At 39.8% G+C, this 17811-nt stretch overlaps 1 protein-coding gene across 2 annotated transcripts in view; it reads right to left on the bottom strand.

Moving 5' to 3' along the window:
• Positions 1 to 5099: 5099 nt before the first annotated feature.
• Positions 5100 to 17811, bottom strand: part of BMS1 (BMS1 ribosome biogenesis factor) — a 51842-nt gene continuing 39130 nt past the window's right edge. For both annotated transcript variants that reach the window (XM_058542893.1, XM_058542894.1), the window contains exons 14-23: positions 15328 to 15401; positions 14523 to 14699; positions 11536 to 11724; positions 11266 to 11446; positions 10979 to 11037; positions 9969 to 10091; positions 8887 to 9034; positions 8359 to 8534; positions 6173 to 6334; positions 5100 to 5636 (exon numbers count right to left, since the gene is read on the bottom strand). In XM_058542893.1, coding sequence (XP_058398876.1) covers positions 5406 to 5636; positions 6173 to 6334; positions 8359 to 8534; positions 8887 to 9034; positions 9969 to 10091; positions 10979 to 11037; positions 11266 to 11446; positions 11536 to 11724; positions 14523 to 14699; positions 15328 to 15401 — 1520 coding nt within the window. In that variant the 3' untranslated portion in view covers positions 5100 to 5405. The remainder of the gene's footprint in view (positions 5637 to 6172; positions 6335 to 8358; positions 8535 to 8886; positions 9035 to 9968; positions 10092 to 10978; positions 11038 to 11265; positions 11447 to 11535; positions 11725 to 14522; positions 14700 to 15327; positions 15402 to 17811) is intronic.

The raw sequence follows: 17811 nt of genomic DNA, 5'->3' as shown, positions 1-17811 counted from the left end.
GAACTAGCACTAATAAATATATCTAGTAAAGTTGCAAGATATAAGTTTAACACACAAAAATCAATCATTTTTCTAAAAACTAGCAGTGAAAAATTTGGAACCCAAATTTAAATAATTAGTATCGTTTGCAATGGCTCCAAAATTAAAAACTTAGGCATAAATGTAACAAAACACGCACAGGATATATATGCTGAAAACTATAAAATGGTGATGAAAGAATCGAAGAAGATCTAAGTTAATGGAGAGACATGCCACATTCATGGATTGGAAGACTCGACAGAGTCAAGATGTCAAATCTCCCAGAATTCATCTACAGATTTAATGCAATCAAAATCACAGCAGGATTTTTTGTAAATGTAGGTAAGCTTATTAAAATTTATACCAAAAGGGAAAGGCCCTAGAATGGTTGCAACAATTTTGAAAAAGAGGAATACATTTAGAAGACTCACACTACTCAATTTTAAGACAATGTAAAGCTACAATAATCAAGGTTGTGGGGCAAAAGGACAGACACATCCACTAATGGAATAGAAGAGAGAGCCCAGAAATATACCCTCAGAAACATGCCCAACTGATTTTTGACAAGGAGGTAAATGTATTTCAATGAAGAAAGGATAGTCTTTCAACAAATGGTATTAGAACAATTGGTTGCCTATAAATTAAAAAAAAAAAGAACCCCAGCCTAAATCTCACACCTTATACAAAAGCTAACTCAAAATGAAAATCATAGAGCTATAAAACTTTTAGAAGAAAATCTTCATGACCTGGGGTTAGGAAAAGAGTTGTTAGGTCATCAAATGCACAATCCATAAAGAAAAAATTAATATATTAGACTTGATAAATATTTAAAATTTTGCAAAAGACAGTGCTAAGAGAATGAAAAGACAGCTATAGACTAGGAGAAAATATTTTCAAATCACATCTGACAAAGGACTTATGCCAAAATATATAAAGAGCTCTCAAAATCAACAATAAGAAAACAACTAAAATAAAAAGTAGGCCAAAATGCTTAAATGTAACCTTCACCAAAGAGGACGTTGTATATGAAAGGCAAGTAAGCAGATGAAAAGATGCTCAATATTATTGGTCATTAGGGAAATGCAAAATAAAACCACAATGAGATACCACTACATACCCACTAGAATGGATAAAATAAAAAGTACAGGCAATACCAAGTCTTGGAGAAGAGGCAGAGTACTGGAGCTCTCCTTCCTTGCTGGTGGGAATGCAAAATGGTGCAGCCACTCTGGAAAACAGTTTGACTGTTCTGTTAAACCATATGAGCAGCAGTCCTACTCCTGGGTGTTTACCCTAGAGAAATGAAAACTTATGTTTACACAAAAACCTCTACACAAATGTTTATAGCAGCTATATGATTACTTACCCAAAACGGGAAACAACCACAATGTCCTTCCGTTGGTGAATGGATAACCAACTGTGGTCTATCTGTGCAGTTGGATACTATTTAGTAATGAGAAGGAACGCACCACTGATACGCAGAACAATTGGGATGAATCTCAAAGGCATGATGCTTCGTGAGAGTAGCCAGTTACAAAAGATTCCCTACCGTGTGGTTCCACTTAACACTACATTCTCAAAATGACAAAGCTAAGTGAGGAAAAACACATCCGTAGTTAGCAGGGGTTGGGGCTGGGAGAGGGTTGGGCTACACAGCATGAGGGAGTGTTACGTGAATCTATACATGTGTTAAAATTCATAGACCTATATAGTCCTTTAAAGTGAGACCAGGGGGTAGATAAAAAATTTAAAAGTCCCCTCTGTACCAGTCACTTTGTACGTAGTCTCATAAAATCCTCACACACTGCAAGATTGGTTTATTATCCCCATTTTACAGACCAGAAACTTGAAACTCAGAGATACTCAGGCACTTGCCCAGAGTCACATCATGGTGAGTGGCAGAGCCTGGCGTCCCCTACCCAGACCCTCTCTGCACCTCAGCACAGGGATGGTCAAGTCTGTGTGTAGTGGTCTAAGACACTGGGAAAGACAGGCTGCCCTCTTTGCTGACGTCACTTACATGTCTGGCTTCTGTGCACAGCCTTACTTAGCTGGACCAGCTCAGCTTTTAGTCATGTGAGGCTCAGCAGATCACTTGGGCTTCTTGGGCACTGGTCTGCATATACGGATTGGACTTGGTGATCTTCTTTGAGGTATGTGAAGATACTGAACCAACGGAAAGAATGCTGGACTAAGACCCACCTGTGTTCAATCTTGACCCTCCCTGGATAATTCCCTCCACTCCCAGGTAGGTGTTGATGTCTCCAAGGAGCGCATTGTAAACCCAGATAAAATATCAGCCTGAGCTTCAGACAGTATTCCTAACTACCTCCTCAGACGTTTCCATATGCTTCCACGGGTACCACGCCCTAAAACTGAGCTCATCACTCTACCCATCTCAGCCAGCTCAGTCCCCAGTGCAAGCCAGACACCTGGGAGTCCTGGGGGCTTCTCTGAAAACCCACTGTTCTTCACAACCCCCAGATCCAACAGACCTCCAATGTTATCTCCTAAAGCTCTAGCATCCAATTCCTCTCTGTACCACCTTCCAGCACTCCTGTGTCAGCCTCCTCCCAGGACTTATCCCTGGACTCCCTCCAAACTATTCTCTACCCAGGAGTAAAGGGAATTTTTCAAAAATGCAAATCTGACCATGTTGCCCCAGGTAAGCGTTCTGCAAGGGCTTCTCAGTATCTTGGGATACAGATAGCATCTTAATGCAGCCTCACAACCCCAGCCTCATTACTTACCTCTCCATTTCCTTCTTCATCTTCCTCTCCAGCTCCCTGCAACTCTCTGCCTGTCCTGGCTCCAACCACTGGCTTGCAGGTACCATGCTGCCTTGTGCCACAGGGCCTTTGCACATACATTCCTGCTGCCTGACAGCCTGCCTCCTACCCTTTGCCAAGTTAACCTGCTTCTTCAGATTATAGATCATGGTTACTTCCTTAAGGAAGCCTTCCCTGATCTCCTACACTACGTCTAGAGCCACACTGTCCTCAACATAGCCACTGGCCACACAGGCCATCAAGCAATAGATATGTGTGACTGCTGCTGAGGAACTGGAAATTTGTTTAATTAGTCTAAATTTAAATTTTAGGGGCTGGCCCTGTGGCACAGTGATTAAGCACACTCTGCTTCCACGGCCCAGGGTTCGCGGGTTCAAATCCCGGGTGCGGACCAATGCACGGCTTGTCAAGCCATGCTGGGGCAGAGTCCCATATAAAGTAGAGGAAGATGGGCCACGGATGTTAGCCCAGGGCCAATTTTCCTCAACAAAAAGAGGAGGATTGGCAACAGATGTTAGGTCAGGGCTAATCTTCCTCACAAAAAAAAAAGAAGAAGAAGAAAAGAAAAAAATTTTAAAACTGGCACTAGGTTCAGTTATATTTGAAACAACCATGGTATGTGAATCTTGCTTTTTTTTTTTTTTTTTTTTTTGTGAGGAGATCAGCCCTGAGCTAACATCCGCCAATCCTCCTCTTTTTTTGCTGAGGAAGACGGCCCTGGGCTAACATCTGTGCCTATCTTCCTCCACTTTATATGGGACGCCGCCACAGCATGGCTTACCAAGCAGTGCGTCGGTGCGCGCCCGGGATCCGAACCAGCGAACCCCGGGCCGCCGCAGCAGAGCGCGCGCACTTAACCGCTTGCGCCACCGGGCCGGCCCTTGCTTTTTTTAACTATAAATTTTGTGAAATTTAAATAGAGATCACGTATTTTCCACAAAATTTAGCATTTGAATTGAGAGGTGCTGAAAGAGTAAAATATACACCAAATTTCAAAGACTTGGCAAAAAATAGGAATATCAAATATCTTATTAATGATTTTTATATTGATTATATGTTGCAATGATAATATTTTTGATATATTGGCTTAAAAATAAAAATATTAAAATTCATTTCACCTGTTTTCTTTTCCCTTTTGTTAACGTGGTAGCATCGTAATTCTATCAGACAGCATCGTCCAGAGGGGAAAGCCTGATCCCACCAGCCCTCCAGGCTGGGGATCTCACTGCCTTCCCTTAGCGGGGGGCAGCGAGCTGCATGGGCCAGGCTATGTCTCCTCGAGTCAAGCCAGCCCTGTGCGCCAGGGCCTTGTTCAGTCAGGAGTTCACGGGAAGGAAAGGAAATTGAAGAGGATGGTGAAATAGCTCCAATTAGATAGCAACTTCCCTGCTAGGTTTTCATCACGTTCTTTGATAACTTTGCTAGAACTTATGGTTTTTAAAGCACATTGTTGCTTTAAAAGACTGGCAAGCTACCTCCCACACCTGGGGTCTTGGGAGGTGGAGCATGCTCAGATGGCTGAGGGAGGCAGAAAGCAGAGCGGCAGCTCCCCTTCTGTCTCCCTGTACACCTGCTGCCAGGCCACAGCGTCTTGGCAGGTATGGAAAAATCCTGAAGCACATTCAGCGATAGAGCAGGAATTTAATTAATTCCTCCTTGTCTATTGCACCCCCATGAGGTGCCCAGCACTGATAGTATCAGGTCTGGGTACACAGTGGTGAGCAGCACCAGGTGGCCATCTCAGGAGGGAGCAGTTCAGGGCAGCAGCTCCCAGAAATTTGGATCTTAAGATCTTTACACTCTTAAAAACAATCGAGGATCTCAAAGAGTTTTTTTCATGTGAGTTGTATCTATCAATTTTTACTACATAAGAAATTAAAGCTGAGAAAAATTTAATCTATTTTTTATTAATTTGTTTTAAAAGAACAATAACAAGCCCATTATATGGTAACACAAATAGCATATTCTTGTGAAAAATATTTTCCAAAGCAAAAATAATTTGTGGGAAAGTGGCATTGTTTTACATTTTTGCAAGTGTCTAAGTCTGGCTTACAAAAAGCAGCTGGATTCTCGTATCTGCAGTCAGGCTCTTGCACTACCGCACACCACGTGGCCTCTGGGAAACAGGGCTCCGCGTCGCATCATACATCCTTCTCTAAAACTTTCCTTTAAGGCTGACGTTTCAAGTTAATATTGTTTCCTGTTCTGGAAGACTCATCATGAAGGTGGCAGAATAAGCAAGCATCCACAATCATCAAGCATTCATCCCTAATGAAAACTACTACGCCAAAATTAACAGGAAAATATTTTAATGATATTTTTGTAGCACAAATAATCAAACTGAGACAGGTAAGAGGAATGTGAGGGAATCTACAAAATCATAAATTATATTGCTTTAATCCTGACATAACCTAGATGCTGAGAATGAACAGGTGTCCTACCAGCAGAGCTTCCACCTCTCCTCTCAAAGGCACAGTCTGGGCGATATAGCCAACAAAGACGTCTTTCTGGGGCTTGTCCCCTGACTTCTCATTTACAAGGACTACAATATTTGAAACCATCTCTGCAGATCCAAACGACAGTCTATGTGCCTGGAGCTCACTGTGACTGCTCCTCAGGCCCCTTCAAGCTAGACTTCTGATTTCTTCTCTCTTTCTGACCCTGAATTCGGAAGAGCTTCTTCCTGAGGTCCTTCTGTCGCTTCAGTTTCTCTTCTTCCTCCTTCTGCTTCACTTTGAAGTGTTCTTTATTATGCAGATGCCGCTGCTCCTTGGCCTTCTTCATCTTCTGACTGTGTACGGTACTCAGAGCATCCAGCAGTGCAAGGATCTGACAAGGACAAAACCTAGTGAGCATTACAATATCCTTAACAGTCACAGCATGCTTTCCTTCTAAGCACCAGGGGCCCAAACACTTCAGCTGACTGTATCAAAACTAGAATCAATCCATGATCCAAATGAATATTAACCTAGTGAAAACTTATCCTGAACTAGGAAATCATAATTTGCCTGGAGATGTAAGTAGGAGCATATTGATTTAGCAAAATACTTAAATAATGACCTTCACCACAAAACCCCCTTTGTTAACCACTCTGTGGGTACTACTTACAACTAAGACAGAGTGATTCACCAGCTGTGTGCCTATTACCCCCCATTAAGATGCATAAGGCAGAGCATGACTAAACAAAAGAAGGGAAATGGACTCTGGCCTTTCCTCTAACTTCCAGTTCCAGTGCCTTGAGTAAAGTCTGGCCCTTATCCTTCCCTGATGAAAAATGAGAATGTAGTAGAAATGCCAAGTGTGCTGCTGAAAGCATTATTTTCACGTCTAAATGCAACAAGTAGGAAGCCATCCGTCGACAGTACCTTCCTTTCATGAGGCTCCCGTATGACGGCTGGTCTCAGCCTGTCTTTCGGCATCTTGCCTGCCTTTGCTTGGGTCTTGGGCTTGTTCTTAAACGGCAGTGCCTTCTGCAAGGCTTTTGGAATGTGCAGTGAATTAAAATGTTTCTTTTGCCTCACAATTGGCTGAAAAGAAAAATAAAACAAAGACTGTGACATATTGATTTTTCCACAAGATTAGTAACACCAGAGTCTGTGGACCATCAGAAATGAAGATTCAATCATCCATCAAATACGGATTGCCTTGATGCACAGCTCTAGGCAAAAACAGAAATATACAGAATGTACTTGTAATTCTTCAAGAAATCAACTGTGCCCATTTGTACAGGATGGACTATGGGGTCTCAACAGAGCAGATGAACAGATCCAACGTTTCTTTTAATGGAAAATTCAGGCCTTATCTTTGAGGCACTGAGGTGTTTTTTTCTAGCCTAACAAGAATAATCTAGCTGTTCATCTTGACTATCAACCTCTGGATCAATCTAAGGATGTAGTTCCTCCTCCAATCAGCAGCCAAAATGTCCCCATCCCTGATTCTCATTAAGAAGTTTAATTTTATTCTGTTTCTAATGGAAGGCCAGCCAATAAAAATGAGATTTAAACAACAGAGGAAGGCAAAACACTCTCTACATTCAATTTTCAAGGCAATCTAAGTTCCATGCTTAAACTGAGATGACCAAAATGCTTAACTGCCTCAGAAATCGTTAATAAGTTGAAAGTTTTGCCCTAGGCCTTTACCAAGGTCAATGTCAACTAGATACAGAATATGTCTGTTATGTCTTTAAATTTATTATGAAAGACATCATTCACGTTAATATTCAATATTCTCTGTGTAGGAACCTAAAATGCTTTAAAATAAAAGAAATCAGAGAAATCACCTTCTCAAAAAAGAGTAAGCACCACAGGCTAGACAAAAGGAACCATGTCCTGAAATATATTTTAATAAACATTCATGTAACATGATTCAAAATTTTATTATTAACTATTATAGAAAAAGTAATGTCTGGGAAACTTCCGTTTCTAGCAGAACGGCAGACTGATATCCTAAACTATCCTCTTATTACAAAACAATTAAATATCTTGCATTATAAGAAACAAATCTTTTCAAATATATTGTTAACCTGTGAAGAAAATAATGAAAGTTCTCAGAGACCAAAACCTAAATGAAAATGGAAATCTAGATAGGCACTAAGAACTTAAAATAAAATGCTGATGAGGCCAACTACTGGTGAGGATGTGGAACTAAACTCTGATCAACTGTTGGTGGGAGCCTAACCTGGTATGACTTCACAATACTATACAGGCCTCATACACTGAAGGTGAACACATACATACACTGTAACCCAGCAATCCCACCCCTGGATATCTACACAACAGAAATGTGTGCACATGCACACCAAACAAGTCGCATGTAAGTGTTCAGGGCAGCATTTACAATGGCCCCAAATTGGAAATAACATCTATCAATGGAGAAATTGACATTGTCATATATAACAGAATCCTACTCAACAATAACAACGAATGAATGTCTGCTATATACAAGAATGTGGATGAACCTCATAATACTGAATGAAAGAAGCCAGGCAAAATAGTATATGCTATATTTTATAAAAGTCAAAAACAGGCAGAACTAATTTACACGTCAGGAGTCGGGATAGTGGCTATCTTTGAGGTGGAGGTGGCGTAGTGACGGAGAGGTCACAAGGGGGGCTTCTGTTGTGCTAGTAATTCTGCTTGATCCAGGTGATGGCAATTAGGGTGTGTTAAAGTTTATTGAGCTGTTCACTTATAATTTCTGTACTTCTCTGCATGTATGTTAACACTTCAATAAAAAGCTTATTAAAACTTTCAAAAAGCCCACATTGCTTCAATGAGAATTCGCAAATTAACGTTTTCAAAAGTAATATACGTAAAAGGTGGGAAAAAAATAGTTCAAAAGAGTATACAATGAAGAGTTTAAGTTTCCTTTCCAATCCACAGAAAACCACCATTACCATTTTCCTGAGTTCCTTCTAAAATATTTTATGACTATACAACATGTTCTTTCAAATTTAATGTTAGACTTTCTACTAGAAAATTCAAAGCATAGAGAACATTATGTACAAAGCATCTGGATGACCCCAGTCTACAGGGCACATGCATGATCATACCTTATACAGAGAATCTTTGTTGGGCTTTAGTCTGACACCATGGGCGAGGCGGAGTTGACCAGTTGTTCGCATTCCTGACCAGGTGTCTTTCTCACCAACTGGTTTCAACAAAGATGTTACTGGGTTATAGAAGGCTGGAATGGAGACAGGATACCAAGTTCTCATGAAGACGATATCTGGAAAGAGAGGAAATTTACTTTAAAATTTTCAAAAGAAGATTCATATCCAGCTCGTCACACAAAAGAACATAACATTCACCCCAAACTTCTGTAGCTGGTAGCACAGTGTTTGAAGAGAGACTTCACCAAATGAACTACTCCTGAATATCACAGAACTTTTACTAGGTGTGAATCACATGGCTCCAGACACAGCGTGACTTGGCACACTGCACAAGATGCCCCAACTGGGGAGCGCTGGAGCCAACTCTGATTTTCTAAAGACCTAAACTACAACCTCTAACCTACATTGGCTAGAAATCAATAGTGAATGGTAACACGCTGTTATGGACACACCACAGAGGGTATTTACCACTCATCAGCAACTTATCCTCAAAGCTGGCCCGGAAAGCTCCTTCTGGAGCTCGGAGCGCTTTCTTGATCTGTCCCCTTATTCCACTGACAGTTCGAATCACAGCACCTTCAAATTTGGCCACTTCCAAGGCAGAATTAAACATTCCCTACAGGTATATGAAAAAAAATTAATACACATAAAATCAGATACTTTACCTCTTAGTTCATAAATGCATCCTTGGTTAAAAAACAATTCATTGAAGGGTGATAAAACAATCAAAATGTGTTTTTTCCCCCTAAAAGTGGAATTACTAGATCAAAAAGAATACAACTCTTTTTTATTTTCCCCAAAATAACATTAATCAAGACTCTATTGTGGACTCATTAGCGTGTCATCACTGATATCCCTGTAGAAGAGATGATCAAAAAGATATTTATTGGACTGAACTGGCATAGACAGCCTTTGCTGTCATCTCACAGGGCTGGACTGCAGCTCGTAACCTATGTAGGTGCACACAGAAAATAAAGAGAGCTGGATAAATGCTAGTGGTACTATTATCTTATATTATAAGAACATTTTACGATCATCTTAACTCTGTGTTTTGAAAACACTCCCACTAATGAAATTTTCAATAAATGTTGCTCAAACTACCCTCCCACATTATATTGCATAACAGAGCGTCCATTTCTCTGTATCCTTGCCAACAAGTATTTTGCGACCTACTTTGTCTATTTTTCTACTGATCTGTTTGACAAACCTATAATTTCCTCCCTATCTTAACACAAACCAAAAAGGTAGGAAACAAAATCAAGTGAATGAGATTACATATTTTCAAGATTAGCTCTGGGATAGTCTCACATGGAAATAATAAGTAATAGCCTCAATAACTAAATATCTCTATTTTATTTCACCTTAAGATTTCTGAGCATATTTAAGTAACACAGAGACCAATATAAAGTAAACTAAAAATATCAAAGACCAAGTTCATTAAAGATTTCAAATACTTTTCTGAAAACATTAGATCTTTATTTTAGAAGTATTTCATTCCTCCTTTAACAATACATACATTTATAAACATGTGAATATACAGATATACAGACCTTAATGAATGAAGTATTCTTGAAAATTTTAAATGGAAAACCAGTTAGCTTTAACTTCTTCACAATTTTTATGGATTTATCGAGATCAAGGACAACTCCTGTGGCAGCTATCCGGAAATCAGGCTAAAAAGGAACCCCCAAAATTTGAATATAGGACTAACATCAGCAAGAGAAAAACTACAATTCTCTGTAATGCAATAAACTACCAAAGTGCCTTTCATTTACAATCAGCTAAGAAAGAACAAGAAAGAATATCTGAACAGGCAAAACAGTACTTTAACAAAAGCCATCTGAAACTATAATACAAACTAATGACAATGTCTTGAGTATTTTACTGAGGGTGATTTCATGGTAACATAATTTCACAACAATGACCTATTTGGAAGGGAAAAGCATATAAAAATTTGGTTACAATGTTTAAGAAATTAAATTTTGGACCTCCAGGGAGGATTCCATCTGCTCATTATTCTGTTTTTTCTTAAATAGGGCCAATAAAACCTGCTCTGATTGATCAAATGAAGACTATGTCAACATACTTTGCTAAACCAGCCTTACTAATGGGTAGTCTATGTGTAGCTGGTATCTGATATATCTACGTATAGTGTAAATATAACTTTTATATGCACTGGGAAACCAAAAGATTCCTGTGATTCACTTTATTGCGGTATTTGCTTTATTGCAGTGGTCTGGAAGTGAACCCACGATATCTCCGAGGTATGCCTGTATATCAGTTAGCACATGGTGAGCACTGCTTAAATATTTTTAGAAAAGTCAGTCCAAAAAATGTCTAAAAATATAAAATGTCATCAATACCATTAAAATTCTTCTACCTCCCTCTTCTCCACTCCCACACCCTATTTAAAAAGATGTAGGAAAATTAAAAGCAAAGCAAAGTTTACTATAAATACTAAAAATGAGTCATTTTCAACTTAAAAGTTTCATGTACATATTTCATGTTCATATATATTTCTCAAACACAATCTGTAAAATACAACATCCAAGGTATTTACCATTATGCCACTGACAGACTGTATTGCCAAGAACCCAGTTCCCTGTGGAGTGATAGGACCTTAAAGAAAACAGAAAAAAAAAAAAAAAAAAAAATATATATATATATATATATATATATATAGTGAACCACACATTTTGGATTCTGTTTTACATATACACTCCAACGCAAAAAAAGAGAAAAATCTTACAAATTGGGATTTCATGAAAGGAAAAAAGCAAAATTATAACGATGAAGCCTAAAAGGTTAAAATTAACCTACAAGCAAGTTATTCTAATCACATTTTACCCCAAAAGGTTGCTCCACAATGCATGTGCTGTGGGGTATATTTCAGAAGCCTTTGTCTTCCATTATGGTCTTCGATATAATAGAGCGGGATGGTCTGAAATCTCCTCCACCCTACAGAAAAAATGATCGGATCTCGGGACTTGAGGATTTTCTTATACCAACGATGTTTCTTCAGACGCATCTGAGGAGAGAAGAGATTTCAATAAGATTATTGGTTGGAGGTACGTCCAAAGAACGCCAAGTGTCAAGCATGCAGCAAAGGGTACCTACCTGTACATATCCGACATTGCCCTCACTATTCCCCAAACCACCCAAAATAATTGGGTAATGGGGGTCAAAGTTAAGCACGAATTCACAAGGGACATTTTCTATCTCAATTCGGACATACATCCCAGGTCGAAACCCCTCATACTGAACTCTGGCTTCATCATCTTGATCTTCAAATTCTGCCCGGTTAAGCTATAAATGAGAAGAGAAAAAGCAATGAAAAATCCATAATGTTATCTTTAATAAATTAACATTAAATGAGCAATTTCTAAATAAAAGAACCATGGACAGAATTTAGGCTTTTTTTAAAAATAATTTTATTTATTTATTTATTTTTTTTCCCCAAAGCCCCAGTAGATAGTTGTACGTCATAGTTGCACATCCTTCTAGCTGCTGTATGTGGGACGCGGCCTCAGCATGGCCGGAGAAGCGGTACGTCGGTGCGCGCCCAGGATGCGAACCTGGGCCGCCAGCAGCGGAGCGCGCGCACTTAACCGCTAAGCCACCGGGCTGGCCCAGAATTTAGGCTTTATACCAATTAAAAATAATATACATTTCCTCTTTACAGTTTGTTCAGGATATGTCCCAACTGTTTCTCTGTTGTTCTAAGGTATAGCGAATGTAAAAGACCCTAAAAGGAGCCCTTCATGCTGGTCGGCAACCACTCTTAACTTCCCCAGCCCACACTTTCTTTTCTTACTCTCCAAACAATTGACACTTTTTCTCCTTTCTTCAAACACCCAGTATCTCCTCTCTCACCCTCACTCTCAGCTGTTGACTAATTCACTCAAAAACTAAGCAATCTAAAAGAACTTCCACAGTCAACCCCTCTACCAGGGTTTACGCCCTTAACCAGCCTTTTACTATAGCTCTACACTGTTCAATATAGCAGCTACACATGGCTATTTAAATTGAAATTAATTAAAATTAAATAAAAATGTAAAAATTCAGTCCTCTAGTCACATTAGCCACCTTTCAAGTGGTCAGCATCAATGTGTGGCTACAATACAGGAGAGCACAGATAGACGTTCCCATTATCACAGAAATTGCTACAGGGCAACTGTTATAGATTATTTATCCAAGCCTCTTTTAATGCCAAACTTCACTTGCACACTAAATATCATCCACTCTTGTTGGACTTTATTCTAACAGATCTTGCCTGTTATTTCTCTCCTCTTAAAACTTTCTTTTGACTCCACTTCCTCCAACTATTGCCCCATTTCTCTACTTCTCTCCGAAGCCTCAGTCTCTAGTTCCTCTGCTCCCATTCTCTTAAATTCCCTAAAACTGGACTTTAACCCACACTCCATAAAAACGCCTGCTGAAATCACAAAAGGCCTCCACATTCCTAATCCAGTGGTCAATTCCGTCTTCATCATAGTTAACAAATCAGCACGATATGAAACAATTTATCACTTCTTTCTACAGTGGCTTCCAGCATATCCATGTTCTCTTAGATTTCTTCTATCTCCTGAGCACTGCTCAATCCCCATTGTTGCTTCCTCCTCTCTGCCCAGCCTCTTACAATGGAGTACTCAGGGTCCATCCTGGTCCTCTCTTCTCCTGTCTCTATGCTCACTCCCCAGGTCATCTCATCCATCTCACGGCTTTAAGTAGCATCTAGATGCTGAGGACTATGCATCTAAGTCCCTGGCCCCAACCTTTCTCCAGAACTCCTCACTTGCTACTTGATACTCCACTTGTCTGAAAGATATCTCAAACCTAACACATCCAAACTTCATCTTCCGGGACAAAGCTGCACCAACTAGAGGCTTTCTTAGCTAAGACAACCCAATCCTTCTAGTAAGTCACCCTTATTTCCTCTCTCACACACCCCACACTCAATCCACCAGGAAATCCCATTGTTCTACCTTTCAAATAAAGTATACCCAGAATTTGACTCTTTCTCTTTCACCTCCACTGCCACACACCTCCTCATCCCCCAGTGTGAGGCCCTTAATCCTCCTGAACTCTTGCCAGAACAATCCTTTCAAAGGCAAGCAGATCATGCATGTCTCTCCTCTGCTCAAAACCCCCCATGGGCCCCCATTTCACTCAGAGTAAAAAATTCAAAGTCCTTTACAATAGCCCACAATGTTTTAGGTAATTTTAAATTGTAAAAGGCCTGAAGCAAAGACTTCAGAACTAGCTTTACCTTTCTTAGTCACTTCTGTCAAAGGTCAGTACAGACTTGGAACCACCATGTTAACGACTAACCAGGAGATACTTCTTTGACTAGATGAAGGCCTATGTTGAGCAAACCCTGTCGACTACATTTTCACAAATCACATACTTAACTTGCATAAGGCATATTAAGGTATGTTCCAGCTTACAGGGTTTCTTGGGGGCCTCATTTGTCAAAGCACAATTCAAACACTCGCCATCAACTGCATACACATTTTTGTGTCTCCTTCAGAGTGAGTTCATCAACTCAGCCTGTTCAGCATCCCCAGGCAGGAGGGCCAGACTATCTCCCTTTCAGCGTTCCACATGCTCCCTTTATCTCCATATCTGACCATACACTGGAAATACCCTCTGAACTCTGACCAAGGTGAATTTTCAGAAAATCTTCCCTGGAGAGCACTGGTGTGTTCATAAGCCATACAGGCCAAGAATCACATACCCATTCAGATTATTTCATTATGGTTCCAGGGAGCAGTAATCAGAATGCTAAGGCAATGCTTGCATTTAAATAAACATACTGTCTCAAATCACTATACTACGAGATCCTCAAAAGTGGCGGCTGCATCTCAAGCCATTTTTGCTTTCTTGATGCTTGGTACAAAATAGGCACTGATATCTTTCTGGTGAATTTCTGACTGAAGAAACATGAGGTGACTGCATGAACAAACACACATCTGCATCTCGACCTAGGAGTCCAAACAAGAGGCAGAGAAGCAGGTCAGGGAGCAGAGACCTAAATAAAACTACATGCTCACAACACTATATTATAGCCTTGAATGAGGCTGATAGGAACTGAGTTTTCTTACCTGTGCTTGTTTCTGCATTTCTCCTTTAAGATCATCAAAATATGTGCTTTCTCCTTCATCATATTCTGCATCAAACATTTCCTTCAATTTTCTCTTTTTATCCAAATGCTTCTTCTTGGCACTTTCCTCTGCGCTGGGGTCAATTTCTTCCTTAACTTCTTCCTCTGCATCTTCAATCTTAAATTTCCAGAAGAAAAAATGTTATAAAAGGTTGTGGAGATCTTTTCTTTAAACATTAAAGCAGATTTAAAAAGTTCTATTTAACCTGTAAAAATCTTAGTTATGATCATAGTGAAAACACAGCAAAACACAGCCTTTGGGCTCTAAATAACCTATATTGCTATAAGAGACATTTAGATATCTGCATTACAATTTACTGTCATTCCTTAATCTGTCTGGGAATACCAAACCTCCCCAGATGCTCCCCAGACACTGTTCTAAAGAAATATTAAGGAGAACAGGGAATTAGTTTTTTTTTTTTTTTAAATAGTACTTAAATTTAAGAAGAGGAGAATGATGGCAAAAGGAATGGTGGAAAGGAAGACAGTGACCCAAGAGGTAAATCTTTCAATGACTGAAGAATCATAATGACCAGAAAAGGTAAAAGGTGTCACCCAAAAGATCAAAAATAATAAATAAACTAACAACCTTTGATCTGTCTGCACTCTCCATATTTTAAGGAAGGAATCCATCCAGTCTGTAATCTCCACAGATAACACGTTAAGATTTGCGTTCTCAATATGGGCCTCTCAGAATATACTGACCACAGATCAAGGACTGACAGCTGGCCATGGCAAAGTCATACCTGAGTATTCGGGCCTGATTTTCCCTTGTGCACGTCCCCTGTTTCCAGGTCTTCAAAGTCACCATAGAGCTCCTCTGGGAAAAGAACAACCAAATGAATCTTCTGTGAACAGGGCCTGCATGCGACACTCTAGCACCACCAGGTGCACAGTGTACTCTGCACCTCAAACTTCGTTTTTACTGTTCCTACTGCCACACACTCCAGAAGAATTCTGCACTTACACAGGCTTCTTTTTCTAGTTAAACTATCAGTATTTCATCACTGTTTAGGTTAAATAAATGGACCCAATCCACATTTCCATACTTTACTTTGAAATTCCACTTAGCCAAGAGCCATTTTTCAAGTATAGGTGATGGACACTCTGTAGCAGAGAAGCACACAGGTGGCATGCATGGCCCTGCAGGTGAGTCCCCAAGACCAACAGTCCAAAGAGTGACTTGAAAAAATCATAGCTTGATATTAGCACATGTGACAAAGAATCTTAATAGTAAGATCAACAAACTCATGACATACCTAGGGAAAATCTTCGATTACATAAAATGCAGTATTTAGAGTAAGAGTAGTATCCAAAACAGTGCTGAGCCACATGAAAAGCTCATTCACTCACTCATTCCCTCCTTTTCAGAGCTCTAAGTTTAGTTATGGGTCCTATCTTCAAAAGAAAAAGACATTACAACCCCTTTGGGAGGCAACATTTACAAGGGTATTAAAATATTTTCATATAAGAAAGAGCCAAAAAACCAAAGAGCCAAAGAAGATATAAGAGATCGGAAGATTCCATCTGTAATAAAAACAAAAAAAGAATAAAATACTTCGGAATAAACCTAACAAGATTATGTGCTAGAACATAAAATGTGCTAGAACTTCATTTTAAAAATTTAAAAAGCTTTAATATGCTACCAAAGGACACATGGAATAACAATAGCTAACACTTTTAAGTGCTTTACATACCAGGCACCGCTCTAAGTACTTTACAAGCCTTAACTACATTCTTTAACATGACCTGATGAAGGAGGTGTTACTAACGTTATCTACTGAACAAATAAAGATTACCATGTACTTGGAAAGGAAGACTCAATATCAGGAAGATGCAATTCATCTGTTAAAGAAACTGCCGTTTCTTTAACAGTTACAATAAGAAACATCACCAAGGATTTCTGGAAAAGATAGTGTAGATGCGTTTCCTCTGTTCCTCTTGACTCAGTATAACCAACTCCAGAAATAACACAAGAGCACTAGAGACAACCAAAGAACGCTGAAAGGTGGGAAGAAAAAGACGAGCTGGTGAGGGTCCCCAGGACCAGAGGAATGACAAAGTGGCCATTGTCTTACTGCATCACAACCCACAGAAAGGCGACTCAGGGACATTGTTTTCCAATCCCCAAGCTATTAACAGAACGCAGCCCAGACAGACTCATTCTTCCTCCAAATCGAACTGGATCTCACCAACAACACCCAGTAAACCAGGCAGCACTGGCAAAGGGGATGGATCAGGAGCCCCAGTGACAATAAGCAATGAGGGGAAGCGTTCCCCTTCCCCAAAGAGTCTGAATCTCCTCTCCTTCACCAAGATATAGCAGGTGGCCAGGGGTTATCGGCAATGGGAGATTCGGCCAGGCACGAGACTCTCCTCCCCCACCTAAAAACAATGTGCAACCAAGCAGGACCAGCGAAGAAAGCCCGAAAACAACAAACTGGCCCCATAGGCCAAAACAACCTTCACTCACCCAGCTACACAGGTGGCCCAGCGGAGGGAAGCTCCTCTGTTCCCTCAGGTGACACCAGCAGGAATCAGCGACACCAGATAAACCAGGCAGACCAAAATAGCACCTCAAAGGCTCTGAAATTAAATTGCCATTGGAACCATAGGCCACAAAGTAGACCAGGACCTGCATACTAAACCTAAATAGGATGACTGCCTGCTAAAATAAAAAATAACATAGGATCCAGAGTCTCCTAACATAATAAATAACCAAAATGTGTAGGATACAACAGAAAATCACCTGTCATACCCAGAACCAGGAAAATTCTAATTTGAATGTGAAAAGACAACTGACTGACATCAACACTAAAATGAATCAGATGTTGGAACTATCTGACTATTACCTTAAAATAGCCATTACAAAAATGCTTTAACAAGCGACTACAAACCCTACGGCAACAACCAAAAAATTGAAAATCTCAGCAAAGAAACTGAAGAATGAAACGCAAATTATATAACTGAAAAATATGATAAATGAAATTTTTTAAAAAGCTCACTAGATGGGCTCAATATTAAGAGTAGAGATGACAGAGGATAGAATCAGAGAACTTGAGTCCAGATCAATAGAATTCACCCCGTCTGAACAACATAGAGAAAATAGCCTAAAAACAAAGGAACAGAGCCTCATGAACCTGTGGGACAGAAACAAAAGATCCAACATTTATATGATCAAACAAGGAGAGTAAGGTTGAAAGAAATGATGACTGAAGCTTCCCAAATTT

Source organism: Diceros bicornis, chromosome 6 (assembly GCF_020826845.1).
Source record: "Diceros bicornis minor isolate mBicDic1 chromosome 6, mDicBic1.mat.cur, whole genome shotgun sequence".
Classification (NCBI taxonomy): domain Eukaryota; kingdom Metazoa; phylum Chordata; class Mammalia; order Perissodactyla; family Rhinocerotidae; genus Diceros; species Diceros bicornis.
The sequence above is the reverse complement of the archived record's forward strand: the minus strand, read 5'-3'. Positions and strand labels throughout refer to the sequence as shown.